General features: G+C 42.3%; 1 protein-coding gene across 1 annotated transcript in view; it reads right to left on the bottom strand.

Annotated features, from left to right (window-relative positions):
* The window catches only part of shoc2 (SHOC2 leucine rich repeat scaffold protein), a 176364-nt gene that overhangs the window by 70208 nt on the left and 82611 nt on the right, over positions 1–23545 (bottom strand). The window contains exons 4-7 of the mRNA XM_041209600.1: positions 23179–23309; positions 12237–12425; positions 6882–7004; positions 593–730 (exon numbers count right to left, since the gene is read on the bottom strand). Coding sequence (XP_041065534.1) covers positions 593–730; positions 6882–7004; positions 12237–12425; positions 23179–23309 — 581 coding nt within the window. The remainder of the gene's footprint in view (positions 1–592; positions 731–6881; positions 7005–12236; positions 12426–23178; positions 23310–23545) is intronic.

Below are 23545 nucleotides of genomic sequence, written 5' to 3'. Positions count from 1 at the left end.
TATATGTACATAGTTTACCCCCTCATAATACGCAACATAAAACTTCACAAGTAGAAAGAAATCAAGGATAAATGTTCTAAATACAAATGCTCTGACTGATTTAGGGGTCATATTCTAGTCTTATCTTTAAACTTCATGATATTTAATATCATTATTGTCTGGGTTAACCAAACATGTTCTCAATTTAGTTTATAACAAATTCATCTGACTTCGTACCTTACTGAACTGTAACAAGCAACTCAAGTGCAACTCCTGATACTGTGCTTTCCAAAGAGGTTAAGGGAAATGACCTCAGGGGGCACTGAAGATCTCAAACTCCATCAACTGCAGTTAGATTTACAATGGTAAATCCAGGATAAAATAAACAACTCCAAAAGTTCACCATTCTAATTAGGCAGTTATGCAGTTTTATGTTTTTTTTAAAAAATGAACATATGCTGGTTCCAAACTCAGTGACTGCCAAGAACCAAAACATGAAGCAAACTTTGAAGACTGAGCTAACATTGCATAAGCTCGAGCACGGAATGGACAAAAATATTAAGGAAGATAGGCTAGTTTACTTGGACTCGGAAGTTTAATTCAAAACACTCACCTGAAGATCCTTAAGATAAGCAATTTCATTTGGAAGAGATTCAAGCTTATTTTCTTCCAAGTCCAACTCTCTCAGTTTTCTTAAGTGCCCAATGCCATGTGGCAGTTTTCTAAGAAGATTGTTTGATAAGATGAGAACCTAAACAAAAACCATTGTAAGAGTCAGTAAATTTCTAAATTTTATACCATTAACTATCTACGGATCTCCCACATGCTTACTAAAGGAGCGCTCAGGTGTGAAAAAGTTGTGAAAACTAATAACACTGAATGAGCACTGGATAAGCAACTTTCCAGAAAAAAGACGAGACTGAACAGGACAGGAGGCAATTCAAAAGCACATCACATGGGAACAATGAAAGATACCATTAGGAGCAGAAGCCATATTGGAACACAAGGACTGGAGGCGCTGATGGTGGTAGAACATAGTAATGGAAGTATTATTTGGCAAGATCAGCAAGAACCATTTCGAATCAAAAATATTAACTTTATCTTTAGAGCTCGAGCAATTGAGCCATCAGGATTGACGAAAAATAGGTAACGAGGATTAATAGCATTTTCGGTACAGTTTTTGTAAGGGAGCAGAAAGACTGCATGCTGATGGAACAGGAATAAAGCAGTTGATGTTTCCAGCTAAATTTATGTTTAGCTTGTGTGTGTCATTTTATTCAGTGTTGTTACAAAAAGAAAAAAAATCAAAAACAAAATGTATCACCACAGATATAGAAGACTCTGCATGCTGGCCCTATGCCTTGACATCTTTCTAAGGTCTGTGTCACTTTTCAGAAATGCCGTTTGTCTTCTTTTACAGGAATGATTTCGGATTGAGTTATACTGAAGGGCTGAATTCAGACAAGTTTATAATGAGGGAAACCAGAGTTTGCAGATGTATACTGAAACAGGACTGGCCACTCGTGGAGTGTCCTGGCTCAGTCTGCTTCCACTTGCCACAAGAAGATTAAAGCTTTCTCCCCAAACCCATGTTGCTAATGATGACCTCTATTTATTATGAGAATAGCATGAAATAGCCTTTTTTTAAAAAAAAAAAATCCTCACTTCAAGGAGATGGGTAAGATGCAAAAACTTAGGAACCCTAAGTTTTAAGCATTTGTTTTTAATTAAAAAGTGTGGAATCATCTTTGCTAACTTCAGTATAAATTAACTGTTCCCTCTTGAAAAAAATGAACAATGTCCTTAACACATGGATTATTTTTTTTGGCCAGGCAGTTTGACCCTAAAGTCACAATATAATTTCTTCAAATTTAAACATGAATTTGAGACAGAGTGCAGACCCAGAGGCTTAAAAGCGCTCAGGAGGGGGCGAGACAGAACTAAACTGGTGTTGCTGCTGATGGGGCTCAGTCTGTGGACTGTCCGCGTTCAGAGGATGTCAACTGTGACATCAAAGGGAACCAGGCAGATGATTGGTTGGATGCTCATTTATCTTTTAAGAACTGGTAGAAATTATTGATAACTGAAGTTTTTTATGAGCAAGGTTTTGTGGTAGCAATAGTAAAGCTTATTGGGAATAGTATGGTTTATTTATTAAATTATGGAAAAATAATAAATTAACACATAATAAACATGGCAGGGCAGGTGATGTGTTACAACTGCGGTCCGCGGGAGTTCCTGGTCACCAGTGTGATCTAGGGCAAATACGTCTGCAGTTAAGTTACAATGGCTTGAGGAGCTTTGGCTCAGTTATTGAGCTGGAGGCTGAGCTGCAGACACTGCGATGTATCAGGGAGGGGGAGAGTTGCCTGGACACTGTAATCACACCCCTTAAGAGATCTTTAAAGTTGTCTGCTGGTCAGGGACAGAAGGGTGTGACAGCAAGTCAGGCAGGTATGGGGATCCAGCAGGTAGTGATGGAGGAGCCTCAGACCCCAACTTTGTCCAACAGGTTCAAAAGAGGTGCTTGCTACCTTTAGGATAAGGAGGACTGCAAGGTGGATGAGCAGACTGGCCATGGTGCTATGGCAGAGGATGCAAAGCGGAATGTGGTACTGATAGAAGACAGTATAAACAAGGGGATAGATACTGTTCTCTGCAGCCACGACTGGGAGCTCCGAAGGTTGTGTTGCCTGCCCGATGCTAGGGTTAAGGATATCTCCTTAGAGATAGAGGAACTTGGATTGGGAGGAGGAGGATCCTGTTGTCATGGCCCACATTGGGACCAATGACATAGCAGAACTTCATTCTTGGTTTTACCTATGAAAAATTTGAGGATTAAGGGTCAAAATTAAATGCAGATAAAAGGTAATAACCACTGGATTGTTACCTGAGCCACATGCCAATTGACTCAGGTAAAACACCTAACTCAAAGAGTGGTGTGGAAGAAGGTTTCGATTCAGGGGTCACTGACATCAGCATTCAGGGAAGATTGAGCTATTGTGTTGGAATGGGCTAAACTTGAACATGGCTGGGATCAGTGTCCTGGTCAATTGTTTAACTAGGGCTGTGGACAGGGCTTTAAACTTACAGGGTGGGGGTGAAATTGGGTGAAAGGAGATTTAGAAATCAAAAGAGAAAGGTCAAAGCATCGGAGGAGTACAGACAAGCAGAATGGAACAGGAAGGGACAGAGTTTAACCAAAATTGTACATCAATGAATAAGGTCACTGCAGGGAATATAAGTAAAAGAAAATGAAATTTAAAAAGTTCTTTTATCTGAATGCACAAAGCATCTGCAATAAGATAGATGAATTAGTGATACAAAGAGAGATAAACAATTTAGACCGAATCATCATTACAGAGACATTGTTACAAGGTGAAGAAGGCTGGGAAATACATATTCCAGAGCACAGAATATTTTGGAAAGGTAAACAAAATGGTAAAGGGGGAAAGGTAGCCCTGACAGTAAAGGATGACATAAGGACTTTAGAGAGAAGGGATCTGAACTCAGAAGATCATGAAGTAGAATCAGTATGAGTAGAAATCAGAAATAGCAAGAGTCAGAAAACACTGGTGGGAATAGTTTCTAGGCCCCCAGCAGTAGTTATACCATTGGACAGAGCATTAAACAAGAAATTATAGCAAAGGCAATATAATAATTGTGGGGCACTTTTATCTTCACATAGACTAGGGCAATCAAATTGGCAAGAGTGGTCCAGATGATGAGTTTTTAGGATGTTTTCGTGACAGTTTCTTGAGACCGTTTCTGAATATGCTTTGTAACCAACTAGGGATGAAGCTATCTTAGATATAGTATTATGTAATGAAGCAGGGTTAACTAGTAATGTTGTAGTAAAAGATCCACTGGGAATAGTGATCATAATACCATTGAGATTCCAGGTTAAATTTGAAAATGGCATATTGCAATCACATTTAAAAAAAGCCAATTACATAGGTACGAGGGGAGAACTGGCTAAAGTAAATTTGGTAAACAGACTAAAAGAAGGTGCGGCTATAAATAAACAGTGGGAATCATTTCAAGAAACAATTCAAAATGTCCAACAAAAATGCATTCCATGGAAAAACAAAAACTCAGCAAGACAGGCCCATCCGAGGCTCACTCAGGAAGTTAGTCATAGTATTAGATTAAAAAGAGATTCAAAATATTGCAAAAATCAGTATCAAGTCTGAAGATTGGGAGTGTTTTAGAAATGAGCAAAGGGCAACCAAAAAGTTGATACAAAGGAAAAAAGTAGAATGAGAGTAAGCTAGATAGTAATATAAAAACAGATTGTAAGAGCTTTTGTAAGTATATAAAAAGGAAGAGTAGCTAAAGTTAACATTGGTCCATTACAATCTGAGACAGGAGAAATTATTTTGGGGAATGAAGAAATTTCAGAGGCATTGAACAAGTATTTTGTTTGCCTTCACAGTGAAGACAACAGTTTCATTCCAGAGAAAGATGGTAAACTAGGGCTAAAAAGAATAAGGAAATTAGGGAAATTAATATCAACAGAGAAAAAGAATTGGAGAAACTTTAGGGATTAAAATGCAACCAATCCCCAGGGCTTGATGGCCTGCACCCTAGATAGCTACAGAGAAAGTGGGTACGCTGGCTGTGATTTTCCAGGATTCAATGGATTCAGGAATAGGCCTATCAGATTGTAAGGTGGCAAATGTTACTCCGCTTTTCAAGAGAAGGGAGAGAGAAGCAGGGGACTACAGGCCAGTTAGCCTAACATCAGTTGTTGGGAAAAATGCTGGAATCTATTATGAAGCATTAACAATGCACTTAGAAAAGCACAGCATGATTAGAAGTCAGTATAGTTTTACTAAAGGGGATCCTGTTTAACAAATTTATTGGAGTTCTTTTGAGGATGTAACTGTAAGGTAGATAAAGGAGAGCCAGTGAATGTAGCATACATGGATTTCCAAAAGGCTTTAGACAAGGTTCCACACAAAAAGTTGACAGGTAAGTTAAGTCTGCATGGAATTGGAGGTAATATATTAGCATGGAGAGAGGATTGGTTAACAGATAGGAAACAGAGTTGGCATAAATGGGACTTTTTCATATTGGCAGGTAGTGAATAGCAGAGTACCAACAAGGATCAGTGCTAGGGCCTCAGCTATTTACAATCTACATTAATGACTTAGATGAAGAGACAGAGAATAATGTATTTAAGTTTGCTGATAACACCAAACAAGGTGGAAAGATAAACTGTGGGGAGGATGCAGAGGTGGCAAAGAGATACAGACAGGTTAACTGAGTGGGCAACAAGACAGTAGATGAATTATAACGTAGGGGGAGGGGGGGGTGGGGGTGTAAAGTTATTCATTTTGGTCAAAGGAATAGAAAAACTGAATATTTTTTCCAAAGATGAGAAACTTGTGTATGTTGATGTTCAAAGAAACTTGGGTGTACTCGTACAAGGAATGCAAAAGTTAACAGGTACAGCAAGCATTTAGGAAAGCAAATGGCATATTGACCTTTATTGCAAGGGGATTGGAGTGCAGGAATATATAAGCCTTGCTAGAGTTGTATAGGGTTTTGGTGAGACCACACCCAGAGTACTGCGTGCAGTTTTGGTCTCCACATTTAAGGTGCACTTGCATTGTAGGTGGTACAGTGAATGTTCACTAAATTGGTCCCTGGGATGAGGGGGTTGTCATATGATGAGAAGTTGAGAAAATTGAGTCTATTTTCTCTGAAGTTTAGAAAAATGAGAGGGGATCTCATTGAAATATACAGATTCTGAAGGGGTTTGACAGGGTAGACGCCAAGAGATTGTTTCCGCTGGTTGGGGAATCTAAAACACAGAGTCTCAGGATAAGGGGCGAACAGTTTAGGACTGAGGGGGTTGTAGATGTTCCATTATTGAATACATTTAGGACTGGAATGGACAGATATTTGGTCTCTCAGTGAATCACGGGATATGGGGAACGGGCAAGGAAGTGGAACGGAAACCTCAGATCGATCATGATCATACTGAACGGTGGAGCAAGCTCAACAGGCCGTATGGACTACTCCTATTTCCTGTATTCTTGTGTTTAATACACAGCAATGCTCTTAAGTACGCAATTTGGTGTGTTGGCCCTCCTTGCATAAAATACAGCCATTAACTAATAAGGTTAATTGTAAGGCATTCAGAGCTTTCAACTGTACAAGCCTCAAGCTGACTTGAGAGCTCAAGTATTACAATACTTTTTCTGGTCACAAGGCGAAACTTTTGTTTTGATGAGTTAGGCAATCAAGAATATCTTGCACACTGTGTCTATAGTTGGTAAGCATCAACCTGATCAAAGATCCATCTGGTGAGCTTTGTAGATTTGAATGTGTTACTCAATTGGTTTGGGTTTTCTATCTGGAGTAACTGAAATGAAGAACTTACTCTTCCTGTCCCCTCTCCAAATCATATGTTATTGCTTCTTGCGAGGTATATGAACTGATCCAATGCTGTTCTAGACAGCTGGTCAATACAGCACATGAATAATTCAATCCTACATACTAAGAACGGAAATGCAACAAATATGGGTTTCCCACTCCACCCCGAAAATACATGAACAGAAAAGTGATAAAGACAATAAAACAAATGCAAGGGACAGACATAGGACACAAAAAAGGAATGAAAGGGACTATTCACTTTTTAAGATAGTGTCCCAATCTTATTTCATGGCATCTGAAGGACATATGGACACACAACCATGATGCACAAGAAATTCTACAATATGAAAGCATTAGTTTTCAGCGAATATGCTGCTAATATCTGATATTTTCCTGCCATGTGCCCTAAACTAATTTCTACAGCTTCTATAAATGTAGAGTATAAACCTATTGACTTGTTCACTTTTTCAAGTGAAACCTTTCAGCAATTAGGAGGGTATTGTGATCAGCTTCCTCACCTCCAGGGAGGCCAATCCTGACACATCCTCTGGAATCTTTGTGAGTTGATTGGTGGCAAGGTTCAGTTCTACCATGCTTGTCCAGGTTCCAAAGTCCAATGGAAGTGAAGTTAGCTGATTGTCCTGTGGAGACCAGGAAACAGATTTGGGTCATACAACCAGGAAAAAAATAAAAGTTAGTGCACTAAGTATTGGCAAAACTGTTTTTTGATCAAGCCTATCTTTAACTTGAGAAATTTCAAAGCCTTCCAAACTACTCTTTTCCAATTGGTGATTAAAAAGGAACTTCGAACTTTTCATATGCTGAAAATTTACTTTGAATGCTTGAATCCTCCTTTAATGTTCAAATGGCTGTAACAATTACTAGAAATCAAACTATTACTGGAAAGACAGTTTTTCTGATTTTTAATAAACGCCATTGTGTTGTCCTGCTCCTGGACCACGTAATGGTATTTCAGACCATTTGAAAATTAATGGTTGAAGCATTGCTACAAATCCTAATGTAAAATGGCAACATATGAACACAGGAGTAAGAGGCTATTCAGCCCATCGAGCCTGCTCTGCCATTCAGTTAGATCATGGTGATTATCTACCTCAACACCACTTTTCCATGCTATCCCTCTGGTCATTAGTATTCAGAAATCAATTGATTCCTGTCTTCAACGCGCTCTATGATCGAGCTTCCATAGTCCTCTGGGGAAGAGAATTCCAAAGATTCACCATTCTCTGAGTGAAGAAATTCCGCCTCATCTTAGTCTTAAATGGCCTGCCTCTTATTCTAAGACTGTATCCATTGATTCTAGACTCATCAGCCAGGGGTCACATCCTATTCACATCTACCCTGACACACCCTGTAAGAATTCTGTAAGCTTCAATCAGATCACCTCTTATCCTTCGAAACTTGAGGGAATACAGGCCCAGTTTTCCTCAATCTCTCCTTGTAAGACAATCCCGCCATCCCAGGGATTAGTCTGCTGACCCTCCGTTGAATTTCCTCTATGGCAAGTATATCGTTCCTTAGATAAGGAGACGAAAACTGTACACAATACTCTGTGTGCAGTCACACCAAGGCTCTATACAACTGCAGTAGGGCATCTTTACTCTTGTACTTAAATCACAGAATCAGAGTGCAGAAGAGGCCCTTCGGCCCATTGAGTCTGCACCGACACGTGAAAAACACCTGACCTACATACCTAATTACCTAATCCCACTTACCAGCACTTGGCTCATAGCCCTGAATGTTATGACATGCCAAGTGCTCATCCAGGTACTTTTTAAAGGATGTGAGGCAACCCGCCTCCACCACCCTCCCAGGCAGTGCATTCCAGACTGTCACCACCCTCTGGATAAAAAAAGCTTTTCCTCACATCCCCCCTAAACCTCCTGCCCCTCACCTTGAACTTATGTCCCCTTGTGACTGACCCTTCAACTAAGGGGAACAGCTGCTCCCTATCTACCTCATGCACCTCAATCTTGTACACCTCGAACAGGTCACCCCTCAGTCTTCTCTGCTCCAACAAAAACAACCCAAGTCTATCCAACCTCTCTTCATAACTTAAATGTTTCATCCCAGGCAACATCCTGGTGAATCTCCTCTGCACCCCCTCCAGTATAATCACATCCTTCCTATAATGTGGTGACCAGAACTGCACACAGTATGCCAGCTGTGGCCTCACCAAGGTTCTATACAACTCCAACATGACCTCCCTACTTTTGTAATCTATGCCTCGACTGATAAAGGCAAGTTTCCCATATGACTTTTTCACCACCCCATTAACATGCCCCTCCGCCTTCAGAGATCTATGGACACACACACCAAGGTCTCTTTGTTCCTCAGAACTTCCTAGTGTCATGCCATTCATGGAATACTTCCTTGTCAAATTACTCCTTCCAAAGTGTATCACCTCACACTTTTCAGGGTTAAATTTCAACTGCCACTTAACTGCCCAGTTGACCATCCCATCTATATCTTCCTGTAGCCCAAGACACTCAACCTCACTGTTATCACCCAGCCAATCTTTGTGTCATCTGCAAACTTACTAATCCTACCTCCCACATAGTCATCTATGTCATTTGTATAAATGACAAATAATAGGGGAACCAGCACAGATCCCTGTGGTATGCCGCTGGACACTGGCTTCCAGTCACTAAAGCATCCTTCTGTCATCACCCTCTGTTTCCTACAACTAAGCCAATTTTGAATCCACTTTATCAAATTACCCCATATCCCATGTGCATTTGCCTTCTTTATAAGTCTCCCATGTGGGACCTTGTCAAAGGCTTTGCTGAAATCCATATAAACTACATCAACTGCACTGCCCTCATCTACACACCTGGTCACCCCCTCAAAAAATTCAATCAAATTTGTTAGGCATGACCTCCCTCTGACAAAGCCATGCTGACTATCCCTGATCAAACCTTGCCTCTCCGAGTGGAGATAGATTCTCTCCTTCAGAATTTTCTCCAATAGTTTCCCTACCACTGACATGAGACTCACTGGCCTGTAGTTCCCTGGTTTATCTCTAACACCCTTCTTAAATAGCAGATCCACATTAGCTGTTCTCCAGTCCTCTGGCACCTCCCCCATGGCCAGAGAGGAATTAAAAATTTGGATCAGAGCCCTTGCGATCTCCTCCCTTGCCTCCCTCAGCAGTCTGGGACACAAATCATCCGGACCTGGAGATTTGTCCACTTTTAAGCCTGCCAACACCTCCAATCCCTTGTCATTCCCTATATCAATGTGTTCAAGAACCTTGCAGCTTCCCTCCCCGAGTTCGATACCTTCATCCTCATTCTCTTGGGTGAAGACAATTGTGAAGTATTCATTCAACACTCTAGTGATGTCATCTGGCTCCACCCATAGATTGCCCCTTTGGTCCCTTATTGGCCCTATTCTTTTCCTGGTTATCCTCTTCTCATTGATATACTTATAGAATATCTTGGGATTTTCCCTACTTTTACCAGCCAGAGCTTTCTCATATCCCCTCTTTGCTCTCCTAATTGTTTTCTTAAGCTCCACCCTGCACTGTCTGTACTCCACTAATGCTTCCACTGATTTGCTTCCCTTGTACCAGCTAAAAGCCTTCTCATTGTAACCTGAATGTCTCTGGTCATCCATGGTTCTCTGGGCTTGTTACTCCTTCTTATCACCCTAGAGGGAACATGTTGAGCCTGTACCCTCCCCATTTCCTTTTTGAACACCCCCCACTGCTCCTCTGATAAAGGCAACATACCATTTGCCTTCCTATTTGTTTGCTGCACCTTCATGGGACTTGTAAATAAGGACACCCAGGTCTCTTTGGACAACAACACTTCCTAAGCTCTCACTATTTAAGAAATGCTCTGCCTTTGTGTTTTTTCTCCCAAAGTGGATCATTTCACATTTATTCACATTACCACCTGCCATGTTCTTGCCAATTCATGTAGCCTGTCCAAGTTCCCTTGAAGCTTCCTCGCATCCTCCTCACAACTTACGTTTCCTTCCCATCAAGTTCTGTGTCATCAGTAAATTTGGAAATATTGCATTTGGCCCCCACATCCAAATCATTTATATAGATTGTGAACAACTGTGGCCCAAGTACTGATCCTTGTGGTACTCCACGAGTAACTCTTTGCCATCCTGAAAATGATCCTTTTATTCCTACTCTGTTTTCTGTCTGTTCATCAATTCTCAATCCATGCCAGTATATTACCCTCAATCCCATGTGCTTTAATTTTGTTTACTAACCTCCTGTATGGGACCTCAGGACCTTAGCAAAAGCCTTCTGAAAATCCAAATACACCACATTCACTGGTTCTCCTTTATAGATGCTACAAGTATCATAAAAAAACTCCAACAGGTTTGTCAAACATGATTTCCCTTTCATAAATCCATGTTGACTCTGCCCAATCATATCATCATTTTCCAAGCGCCTAGTTATCACATCCTTTATAATAGATTGTAACACTACCTACTACTGATGTCAAACTAACAGGTTTGTAGTTCTCCATTTTCTCTCTCCCTCTCTTCTTAAATAGTGGAGTTACATCTGCTACTTTCCAGAATCTATGGAATGTTGAAAGAGAACCACCAATACATCCTCTATCTCTATAGCCACCTCATTCAACACTCTGGGATGTAGTTCATCAGGTTCAGAGGATTTATCAACCTTCAGTCCAATTAATATTTCAAGTACTACCTCTATTTATGCTAATTTCATTCAGTTTCTCACTTTTACCAGCTCCTTGGTTACCCTAGTATTTCCAGGAGATTTTCTATATCTTCCTCTCTGAAGACAGAGACAAAGTAGTTTAGTTTCTCAATCATGTTCCTATTCTCCATTACACGTTCTCCTGTCTCTGCCTGTAATGGACCCATATTTGTCCTGGCTAATCTTTTCCTTTTCACATACCTAAAGCAGCTTTTATAGTCCACCTTTATGTTTCTCACTAGCTTGTATTCATCCTCTCTTTTCCCTTTTCTTTATCAGTTTCACTTTACACTCAAGTTACACTTGAATGACTTAATTCCAGATGTGTTGATTTGTCACATTGGAAAAGAACAATCCACCTGTCAATTACTTTGCTGGGAAAAGGGAAATAGAGCAATTGTAAGACGCATAAACACAACAATGGAGGCCGAACCAAACAGTCTTGCCACCTAAAGCAGGTCTTTCTACAATTACATTGATTAAAACTGATTTTCACTCCTGCCAAAATGATAATGCTTGATCAATATACAGTTTGAACATTGATTCTGTGAGCAGAAACTATTTTAACAATGACTTATCTGAATTTGTATATAAAACAGACAGCATAATTGCCAAATTTAGTGTGCAAGGCAGTTAAGTTAAAGTGGTAAAACAATGGGAAAAGGGGAATCTTGGGAATTAGTTACAGGCAAATATAAAAGCCAAGAGCACAAAATGCATTGGAACACCACAAGGGATGATCAAGTCTTATAATAATGCTACCAAAAACTGTAAATGGTTAAGCCAAGAAATTAGAATAGGTTAGGTGTCAGTATGCATAATGTACACCTCCAGTTTATTTCTGAAATCTGAAAAGGGACAGTAAATTTTGAAACTCTACTGGTAGTAAATTATTTTCATAAACTTGAAATTTAAAATGCATGTTCAGTTGTGAACAGCAGCAATGGTGTACAAAGGACAACTTGGATGGCAATGTATGCATATTATTAAGACAAAACAAATTGCCCGAATCAAAAACTTGGACAAAAGTTTAGGAAACGACTTCTCATCCAGTTTAAACCTTAGTTGTTTGCAATATAAAATATTGAGAGTTTTTTTTTTGGCAGAATCAAACATTAGAATCAGATTGAGTCTCTCCCTGTAGTCTATAAGTTTCACTACCTACCTTCATGTTCAGCTTACTCAACACTTTTGCTCTGGAGAAGATTCCAAAAGGTATTTTATTGATGCGGTTGTGTTCCATGTTGAGAGAGTAGATAGTTGAAAACTGCGAGGGTCCGCCAACTGGGTATGACTGGAAGCAATTCCTTGCTAATGTTAAACTGGTTAAGTTTGCAAGGCTTGATAGCAGACCCTGTAGGGGAGTGGGTGGAATATTTTAATACTGACAAGTCACTTCATCTGTTTTTGAAAATATGTATTTTTTAAAAATATATATAATGACTGTATCAAGTACTTGAGGGAAAAAATTCACCATCCCAAATCCGATAAAAAGCATTTAACCAAACTTTTTTAAAAATCCCCTTACAATGGTAGACATTTTAACATGGGCACTATTTTCACATTATTTCAGGCCTGGGGACTGAAATAGATTTCTCTTCACAAGTTCCCATTGAGGTTAACCAACTGTAAGGTTAGAAGTAATTTCCATTGTTTCATGAAACTTATACACAAGAGAATGTCCAACAAATACTGTCAAAACTATTGTTGAGTTTTCTCTGGAGTATTGTTTGGTAATATGTACAAAATTTACAAAATCAGAACTGTAGGAAAAAAGCCACCTTAGTTTTGTTTTACTGTTATGGCATCAGGCCCAAGGCTACAGAAACCATCTGCAAACCCAGCTCCCTCTAAAAAAAATGTAAATAAATGGGTCCCCTAAGTTTCTCTGCAGTGTATGATTAAGTCAAAAGCTCATACCAGGCAACTGCACTTAATTTTACACAAAATTCTGTGAAACCTTTATTTTGCAGGGACAAGTGAGACTGAAGCAAATGGCTAATTAAAGACAGAAGACAGTTTGTTTCAACTTTGTGCTTTTAGGTTTAGGCAGAGGACTGTTGTATACTGGCATCAGGCACAAACATTCAGCTCTAAAAGTTAAATTTAATGCAGTTTCAAACAGGAACCACCAGTGAGTACTTGTTTAACTAAAGCAAAGGGTCGACTTACATATTGCTAACTTTTTAAAAAAAGAGCAGTGACTGTGTTCTTACAGTTGTAGGGTTCAAGAACAATGGATTTTTAAAAAGCTACTCAACAGGTACAGTCACCGTGAAGGTGGTGTGGTGCTCATCACCAAATCACAACTTGGCATGACCCGTTACACCTCTAGCACTTTCCCCTCCTTAGAGCATCTCACCTTATTCAAACACTCTCACCATTCAGTCAAAATCACTCACAACTGCCCTCCCAAATACGATAAAAATCTTATCAAGATATCTTCAGTGCTTTCCTCCCTCACCTCTACAACGAGAGACTTCTCATCCTCAGTAAATTCAACCTCTATCTCGACTCAGATGTCTACAGCACAGAAGGAGGCCATTTGGTCCATTGTGTCCATGCCAGTGAACAAAAATCTGACTACGCTAATCCCATTTTCCAGCGCTTGGTCCTTAGCCCTGGAGGCTACGGCAATGCAAGTAAATATCTAAATGCTTCTTAAATGTTACGCAAGGTTCTGATTCAACCACCCTTTCAGGCAGTGAGTTCCAGACTCCCACCATCCTCTGGGTGAAAAATTCTCAACTCCTCTCTTAGCCTTCTCTTACCTTAAATCTATGCCCCTCATAATCTTATACACCTCGATCAAGTTGCCTTTCAACCTTTGCGGCTCTGAGGAAAACAACCCTAGCTTAACCAATCTTTCTTCATAGCTCAGACCCTCCAGCCCAGGGAGCATCCTGGTAAATCTCCTCTGGACCTTCTCCAGTGCAATCTCATTTTTCCTATAATGTGATCAGAACTGCACACAGTACTCCAGTTGTGGCCTAACTAGCGTTTTATACAGTTCCAGCATAACCTCACTGCTCTTGAATTCTGTGCCTCAGCTAATAAAGGCAAGTATCCCATATGTCGTCTTAACCACCTTATCTACCTGTCCTGCTACCTTCAGGGATCTTTGGATATGCACACCAAGGTCAATCTGATCTTCAGTATTTTCCAGGGTCCTACCATTCATAGTGTAATCCCTTGCCTTGTTAGCCCTCCCTAAGTGCATTACCTCACACTTTTCCGGGTTGAATTCCATTTGCCACATTTCTGCCCACCTCACCAGTCCATTGATATCCTCCTGCAGTTTACGGCTATGCTCACTATTTACCACCCTACCAATTTTCATGTCATCCACAAACAGCAAGGGCCCCAGCACCGAGCCCTGCGGAACCCCAATGGAAACAGACTTCCAGTCACAGAAACTTCCCTCTACCATCACCCTCTGCTTCCTGCCTCTCAGCCAATTTTGGATCCAAAGTGCCACTTTGCCTTGGATCCCATGGGCTCTTACTTTCTTGACCAGTCTGCCATGAGGGAACTTATCAAAAGCCTTGCTAAAGTCCATGTAGACCACATCGAATGCATCACCCTCATCAACACTCCTGGTTACCTCCTCAAAATATTCGATCAAATGTGTCAAAAATGACCTCCCCTTAACAAATCCATGCTGACTATCCCTTATTAAACTATATTCTCTCCCTCAGAATTCTTTTGAGTAACTTCCCCACCACCGAGGTTAGACAGACTGGCCTATAATTTCCTGGTCTATCCCTTTCTCCCTTTTTTAACAACAGGACAACATTAACAGTCCTCCAATACCCGAACTGTGGCCAGAGAGAATTTGAAAATTACTGCCAGGGCCGCTGATATCTCTTTCCTTGCCTCCCTCAACAGCCTGGGATACATCTCATCCGGGCCTTCGGATTTATCCACTTTCAAGGCCGCTAAACCCACTAGTACCTCCTCTCTCTATGTTAATTTCCTCTAATATTTCAATCCTCCACTCTGATGTCTATATCTGCCTCGAACTTTTCCATTGTGAAGGCTGACTCAAAGTATTCACTGAGGACTGCACCCACATCTTCGGCATCCACATGCAGACTACCTTCATGGTCCCTAATTGGCCCTACTCTTTCCCTAGTTTTTCCCTTGCTATTTATTAAAAAAATTCCATTGGCTTTTCCTTTATTTTACCCACCAATGCTTTCTCATGCACTCTCTTAGCTTTCCTAATTTCCTTTTTAAGTTCCCCTCTGCACTTTTTATACTCTTTTAAGGACACTGCTGTATTGACCCCTTGGTATCTGCCATAAGCCGCCCCCCCCCTCCGCCGTCTTTATGGAAAGATATTTGCCCTGTACTCTTTGCTATTTCCTCCTTTAGTGCCTCCCACTGCTCTGACACAGTTTTATCTGCAAGTAGCTGCTCCCACTCCCCTTGGGCCAAATCACATCTCATTTCAGTAAAATTAGCCTTTCCCCAGTTTAGGACTTTTATTCCTGGCCCAACCTTATCCTTTTCCATAACTATTCTCAATCTAACAGTTATATTCACGATCTCCAAAATGCTCCTCTACTGATATGCCTTCCACCTGCCCTGGCTCATTTCCAAATATTAGGTCCAGAACTGCCCCCTCCCTTGTTGTGCTCTCTACGTACTGGCTAAAAAAGTTCTCCTGGATACAATTTAAGAATTTTGTACCCTCCCTACCTTGCACACTAAAATTATCCCAGTTAATATTTGGGTTGTTAAAATCCCCTAGCATTACTATCCTATTATTCTTACACTTTTCTGAAATTTGATTACGTATTTGATCCTCTATCTCTCCCTGACTGTTTGGGGGCCTATTGTACACACCCAGTGTGTTTTCCCCTTTGGTGTTTTTTACTTCTACCCATATGGCTTCATCTGATGATCCTTCCCAGATATCATCCCTCCTCACTGCTATAATTGATTCCTTAATCAATATTGCAACACCCCCTTCTCTTCTATCCCCCTCTCTATCTTGTCTGAATACCCTATAATCAGGAGCATTGATCTGCCAATCCTGCCCTTCTTTTAACCAAGTCTCGGTCATAGCTATATCATCATACTCCCACATGCCCGTGCCCTCAGCTTGTCTGTCTTATTCCTCAGGCTCCTTGCATTAAAATATATTCCATTTAACCTTGCTAAACTCACTTATTTCATATCTAGCCCATGTTTCCTCTGCCTTCCAGACTCACTTACTAGCATTTTAACTTCTAAATCCATCTCAGTTTCTCTCCCCTCTGACCTACTTTTCAGGATCCCATCCCCCTGCCAATTTTGTTTAAATCCACCCCAACAGCATTAGCAAACCTCCCCACGAGAATGTTGGTTCTGTTCCTGTTCAGACTTAATTGTGGAACTTGTACAGGTCCAACCTTCCCCAGAAACAGTCCCAATGCCCCAGGAATCTAAAGCCCTCCCTTCAGCCACACGTTCATCTGCTCTATCCTTCTGTTCCTGTACTCACTACTGCATGGCACCGGGAGTAATCCAGAGATTACTACCTTTGAAGTCCTACTTTTCAATTTCCTACCTAATTCCCTAAAGTCTGTTTGCAGGACCTCATTTCTCTTTCTTCCTATGTCATTGGTCCCAGCATGGACTATGGCCTTTAGCTGTTCACCCTCCCCCTTCCAGGATGTCCTGCAGTTGTTCCATAATATCCTTGACCCTGGCACCCAGGAGGCAACATGCCATCCTGGAGTCACGTCTACGGCCACAGAAGCTCCTGTCTACTCCCCCCATTAACGAATCCCCTACCATTATTGCACTTCCACACTTCTTCCTCCTGTCCTGAGCAGCTGGGCTACCCACAATGCCATGGTCTTTGCTCTGGTTGGCCTCCAGAGGAACCGTCACTCCCACTGTTTTCCAAGGCTGAAAAACAGTTTTCAAGCAAGATGCCCTCACTACCTGCCTGGTCCCCTTCTACTGTCTGGCAGTCACCTATTCCCTCTCTACCTGCACATCCTTAAGCTGTGGGGTGACCACATCCTGAAATGTGCTATCAACGAACATATCAGCCTTGTGACTGCACCGTAATGACCCCAGCTGCTGCTCAATTTCCAAAACCCGGAGCTCTAGTTGCTCCAGTCAGAGGCACCTCCTGCACACATAGTTATCCAGACTACCAGGAGCGTCTAAGATCTCCCACATAGTGCAGGATGTGTAAATCATGGAATTGAGCTCCCCAGACATATCTTAACTAAATAGAATATGGCTCCTTGCTTTTATTTTATCCTTACTCTTACTTGAGTATAGACTCAATGCTAAAACAGAATTACCTGGAAAAACTCAGCAGGTCTGGCAGCATCGGCGGAGAAGAAAAGAGTTGACGTTTCGAGTCCTCATGACCCTTCGACAGAACTTTACAGCCTTCCGGACAGAATATTGAATTCAACAACTTTAGGTCACTTTACAGCCTTCCGGACTGAATATTGAATTCAACAACTTTAGGTCCTTTACAGCCTTCCGGACTGAATATTGAATTCAACAACTTTAGGTCACGATGCTGCCAGACCTGCTGAGTTTTTCCAGGTAATTCTGTTTTTGTTTTGGATTTCCAGCATCCGCAGTTTTTTTGTTTTTAGACTCAATGCTAGATCATCTAGATAGACTAGATCCTCTGGATGCTGCTGACTGCCTGTCCCAGGTCCTCCTCTTGCTCTCTCCTCTAGGTGCTACTGACTGCTTGTCCCAGGGTCCTCCTCTCGCTCTCTCCTCTAGGTGCTGCTGACTGCCTGTCCCAGGGTCCTCCTCTCACACTCTCCTCTAGGTGCTGCTGACTGCCTGTCCCAGGGTCCTCCTCTCGCTCTCTCCTCTAGGTGCTGCTGACTGCCTGTCCCAGGGTGCTCCTCTCACACTCTCCTCTAGGTGCTGCTGACTGCCTGTCCCAGGGTCCTCCTCTCACACTCTCCTCTAGGTGCTGCTGACTGTCCCAGGGTCCTCCTCTCGCACTCTCCTCTAGGTGCTGCTGACTGCCTGTCCCAGGGTCCTCCTCTCGCTCTCTCCTCTAGGTGCTGCTGACTGCCTGTCCCAGGGTGCTCCTCTCGCACTCTCCTCTAGGTGCTGCTGACTGCCTGTCCCAGGGTCCTCCTCTCGCTCTCTCCTCTAGGTGCTGCTGACTGCCTGTCCCAGGGTGCTCCTCTCGCACTCTCCTCTAGGTGCTGCTGACTGCCTGTCTGTCCCAGGGTCCTCTACATTCTCTTCTAGCTCATTATACTCTCCCCCCCCTGAGTTCATTGCCCTCTTATCCTCCTGAAATCTCTCCCTCCAAGTAAACACCCCAACCCATATTCAGGATCATTTCCTTGACCTTGCCATCTTACTTGATCTTGCTATTCCCATTGTATCACAGATAAGGCCATCTCTGATCACTGCCTTGTATCACTCACCATTTGCAACCCTTTTTATGCCCAGCCCAACTTCTTTCTGTATCTATCCCCTGGAAAAAACTATCCTTAGTTCAATCACTTACAATTTCACTTTCAAAATACCAACCACATAGTCTTTAGCCCTCTGCTTGTTGCAACATTTCTGTAACTATTGATCTGCTCAGCCATACTCTCATCTCCACCTTTAACGCCCTCGTCCGCAGAAAACCATTATTCTCTCTCACCCTGGCCATTTCCCCAGAGTGGTCCTCATCTCTGCTCCTTTACATCCAAGGAATGTGTATTTGAAAGGATATACCAACTGGCTTACCCATCCATTGCCAGTCAAGTCCCTCTGTGGCCTCACCACTCCCATCTCTAATCTCCTCCAGCCCCATAATTGCCCAGGATAGCTGGACTCTTTAGCCTCCTGGATTTTAATCACTCCAACACTAGTTGCAGTGCTTTCAGTTACTTAGCCCTAAGCTCTGAAATTCCTTCCCTACATGTCGTCTCCTCTCAAGCTCACTTTCTTCTTTTAAGACACTCCTAAAAACCTACCTCTTTCATCAACATATGAACAAGGAGCAGGAGTTGGCCATTCAGCACCTCGAGCCTGCTCCACCATTTAATAAGATCATGGCTGATCTGATAGTAACCTGAAATCTGCATCCCACCTACCACTGATAACCTATCATCTCCGCCTTAAAAATATTCAAAGACGCTGCTTCCACTCCCTTTTCAGGAAAAGGGATCCAAAGACTCACGACCCTTTGAGTGAAAAAATTTCACTTAATCTCTGTTTTAAATGGGTGACCCCTTATTTTTAAACAGTAACCCCCCCCAGTTTAGGCTTTTGGTCATTTGTCCAAAAGTCTCCTTACATGGCTCTGTATTGCATTTTGTTTTATAATGTTCCTGTCAAGTGCGTTAGGATTTTTTATGATGTTAAAACACTATACAGATATAAGTGGTTGTTGCTGCCAGTGAAGAATTACACTGCAAAACTTCAGTCACTAGTCAGTCCAAGTATGTTAGAGAAGTATCCACATTGGTAGTTGTAAAAGCTTGAAAGGTTAAATTATGGGAGGTGGTGGTGTTGTGGTAATGTCACTGGGATAGCAATCCAGAGGCCCAGGCTATTGTTCTGGGGACATGGGTTCAAATCCCACCACTGTAGCTGGCGAAATTAATAAATCTGTAACTAAAAGTTAGTCTAATAGTGTCTATGAAACCATCAAAAACCCATCTGGTTCATTAACACATCTTGGGGAGGTAATCTGCTGTCCTTACCTGATCTGGCCTATACATGACTCCAGACCAACAGCAACGTGGTTGACTCTTAACTGCCCTCTGAAGTGGCCGAGCAGACCACTCAGTTGTATCAAACCACTACAAAGTCTACAAAAAGGAACAAAACCAGACGGAGCACTTGGCATTGACCTAGGCACCAGAAACAACAATGGCAAACCCAACCCTGTTGACTCTGCAAAGTCCTCCCTATTAACATCTGGATACTTGTGCCAAAATTGTGAGGGCAGCTCCACAGATTGACATAGTTATAGTCATCAAATTATACCATACAATGTCCCAGGTACCACCATCACCATTCCTGAGTATCTCCTGTCCCACTAGCAGAACAGAACTACCAGAGATAGCGGAGCACAGTGGTATACAGTCAGGCGGGAGGTGCCCTGCGAGTCCTCAACATTGAATCCAGACCCCATGAAGTCTCATGGCATCAGGGCAAACATGGGTAAGGAAACCTCCAGCTGATTACTACCTACTCAGCTGATGAAACAGTATTCCACCATGTTGAAGAAGCACCAAGGAGGCAAGGGCACAGAATGTACTCTGGATGGGGGACTTCAATGTTCGTCACCAAGAGTGACTACCTGGTAGCACCACAGCTGACTGAGCTGGCCAAATCCTAAAGGATATAGCTACTAGACTGAGTCCTCGGCAGATGGTGAGGGAGCAAACGAGGGGGAAAAACCTACTTGACCTCATCCTCATCACGGTTGCATCTGTCCATGACTGTATTGCTAGGAATGACCATCGCACAATCGTTGCGGACTGTGAAGTCCCATCTTCACATTGAGGGTGCCCTCCATCATGTTGTATGGCACTACCAGAGTGTTGAATGGGATAGATTTTGAACAGACCTAGCACTCAAAACTGGACAACCATGAGGCTCATTAGTTACTCTATCATTACATCAAGCTGAGGAAGCAAAGCAAAAACAAAAAAATACCTGGAAAAACTCAGCTGGTCTGACAGCATCTGCAGAGAAGAACAGAGTTAACATTTCGAGTCCATATGACTCTTCAACAGAACAGGAATCAACCCTGGTTCAATGAAGACTGCAGGAGGGCATGCCAAGTATACCTAAAAATGAGTTGTCAACCTTGAAGCTACAACACAGAAGTACTTCCATGCCAAATAGCAGAAACAGCATGTGATAGACATAACTAAGAGATCCCATAACCAACGGATCAGTTTAAGCTCTGCAGTCCTGCCACATCCAGTCATGAATGGTGGACGACAATTAAACAACTAATGGGAGGAGGTGGCTCCACAAACAGCCCTATCCTCAATGATGAGGGGGCCCAGCACACCAGTGCAAAAGATAAGGTTGAAGCATTTTTGCAACCATCTTCAGCTAGAAGTGCTGAGTGGATGCTCCATCTCAACATCCTCCTGAGGTCCCCAGCATCAGAGATGCCAGTCTTCAGCCAATTCAATTCACTCCACCTGTTATTAAGAAACGGCTGAAGGTTCTGCATACTGCAAAGGCCAGGGGCTCTGACAACATTTGGGCAACAGTGAAGACTTGTGGTCCAGAAGTAGTCACACCCCTAGCCAAACTGTTCCAGTACAACTACAACACTGGCATCTACGCAGCAATGTGGAAAATTGCCAGGTATGTCTTGTGCACAAAAAGGGCAAGTCCAACCTGGCCATTTACCACCTTATGTGTCAACTCTCAATCATCAAAGTGATGGAAGGGGTCAGCAACACTGCTATCAAGTGGCACTTGTTCGCTGACGTTCAGTTTGGATTCCTCCAGGGTCACTCTGCCCCCTCATTACAGCCTTGGTCCAAACATGTACAAAAGAGCTGAATTCAAGAAGTGAGTTGAGAGTGACTGCCCTTAACATCAAGGCAGCTTTTGACTGCATGCAGCACAAAGGAGCCCTAGCAAAACTGAAGTCAATGAGAATCAGTGGAAAAAAATACTCTCCACTGGTTGGAGTCATACCTAGCACAGAGAAAGCTGCTTGTTGGAGGTTAATCATCGCAGTCTCAGGATTTTGATGCAGGAGTTCCTCAGAGTAGTGTCCACGACCTAAGTATCTTCAGCTGCTTCATCAATAACCTTCCTTCCATCTTAAGGTCAGAAGTGGGGGTGTTCTGCATCATTCGAGAACCCTCAGATATCAAAGTAATCCGAGTCTAAGTACAGCAAGACCTGGACAATATTCTGGCTTGGGCTGATATGTGGTGTGACTGTTACTTGCCACTTAAGTGCCAGGCAATGACCATCTCCAACAAGAGAGAATCTAACCATCTTCCCTTGACATTCAATGGCATTACCATCGCTGAATTACCCCATCATCTTGGGGGGGTTATCATTGACCAGGATCTGAACCAGCCATATAAATACTATGGCTCCAAAAGCAGGTCAGGGGCTGGGAATTCTGCATCGAGTAACTCACCTGCTAATGCACCACAGCCTGTCCACTATCTGCATGGCACAAGTCAGGAGTGTGATGGAATACTCTCCACTTGCCTGGATGAGCACAGCTCCAAAACCATTCAAGAAACATGACACCTTCGAGGACAAAACAGCCCACTCGATTGGCACCCCATCCACCACCTTCAACAGTCACTCCCTCCAGCACTGATGCAGTGTCCATCAGTTACAAGATGCACTGCAACTTGTCAAGGCTCTTTCTATAGTACCCTTCAACCTGCGGGCGGCCTCTACCACCTAAAAGGATAAAGGCAGATGCATGCTAACACCACCAGCTGCAATTCCCCTCCAAGCCACACACCATCCTGACTTGGAACTACATCACTGTTCCTTCACTTGCTGGGTCAAAATCTTGGAACTCCCTTCCGAAGGGCACTGTGGGTGCACCTACAACACATGGACTGCAGTGGTTCAGGCCAACAGCTTACCACCACCTTCCCAAGGGCAATTAGAGATGGGCAATAAATGCTGACCTAGCCAGCGATGCCCACATGCTGTAAAAAAATAAAAAACCCCGTCACACAGAGCATTGATTTGGCTCAGTGTAAATCAGTGGCCTTGATAACACATAACAACATAACATCATTGTTATAAAAACAGCATATCCTCTGATTCATTGCAATGCCACAGGAAATCTGTCGCTGCTTAAGGTGAAGTAGTGAAATATGGTATATATTTCCAACCTCCAGCTTTCAGGGGAGGAGGAAACATTTAAAAATTATTGATCTAGCATAATTCATGGGCCATCACTTTCTTCTGTTCTCTTTCTTGTGGTGCTAGCTCGGAAATGTACCCAAGTTTAAATCAATTTTTCTTAAAACTGATTATACTTTTGAAAACGTGCTCCTAAACAACTGCTTTCAAAAATTCTTTCATGGTATCAAGATGTGGTGGGAAGAATGTCAAGTTTCTCCAATAAAAATATGCTTTAGCAATTTTTATCTATTTCTTACCTCGGGTAATGTTGAGATGTTATTGTTCTCTAGATTAAGTTCATCCAGCTCACTGCATTTTGCCAATGATTTGGGTACAGCTGACAGTCTGTTGTACCTCAGCCCCAAGCGACTCAGACTGGACAGGTTACCTGCAAGGAGGAATGTTAAAGTTCTAGGTCATATTAGTCATTTACAATTTCTGTGTACATCTCGGTGGGGAACAGTACATCTTACACCAAGTAACACGTAGCCTTTTAGTCTGAAAAAAATTGATAAAGGAACAAAGTTCAAATCTCACTACCACAATACCAACTTGCTAACTTATGCTGTGTGTAAATAAGTCAGTTTGAAAGTGGTCCACCATTAAACTTGTTGTAACTTACTT

The sequence above is a fragment of the Carcharodon carcharias genome, chromosome 17 (genome assembly GCF_017639515.1).
Source record: "Carcharodon carcharias isolate sCarCar2 chromosome 17, sCarCar2.pri, whole genome shotgun sequence".
Taxonomy (NCBI): Eukaryota; Metazoa; Chordata; class Chondrichthyes; order Lamniformes; family Lamnidae; genus Carcharodon; species Carcharodon carcharias.
The sequence above is the reverse complement of the archived record's forward strand: the minus strand, read 5'-3'. Positions and strand labels throughout refer to the sequence as shown.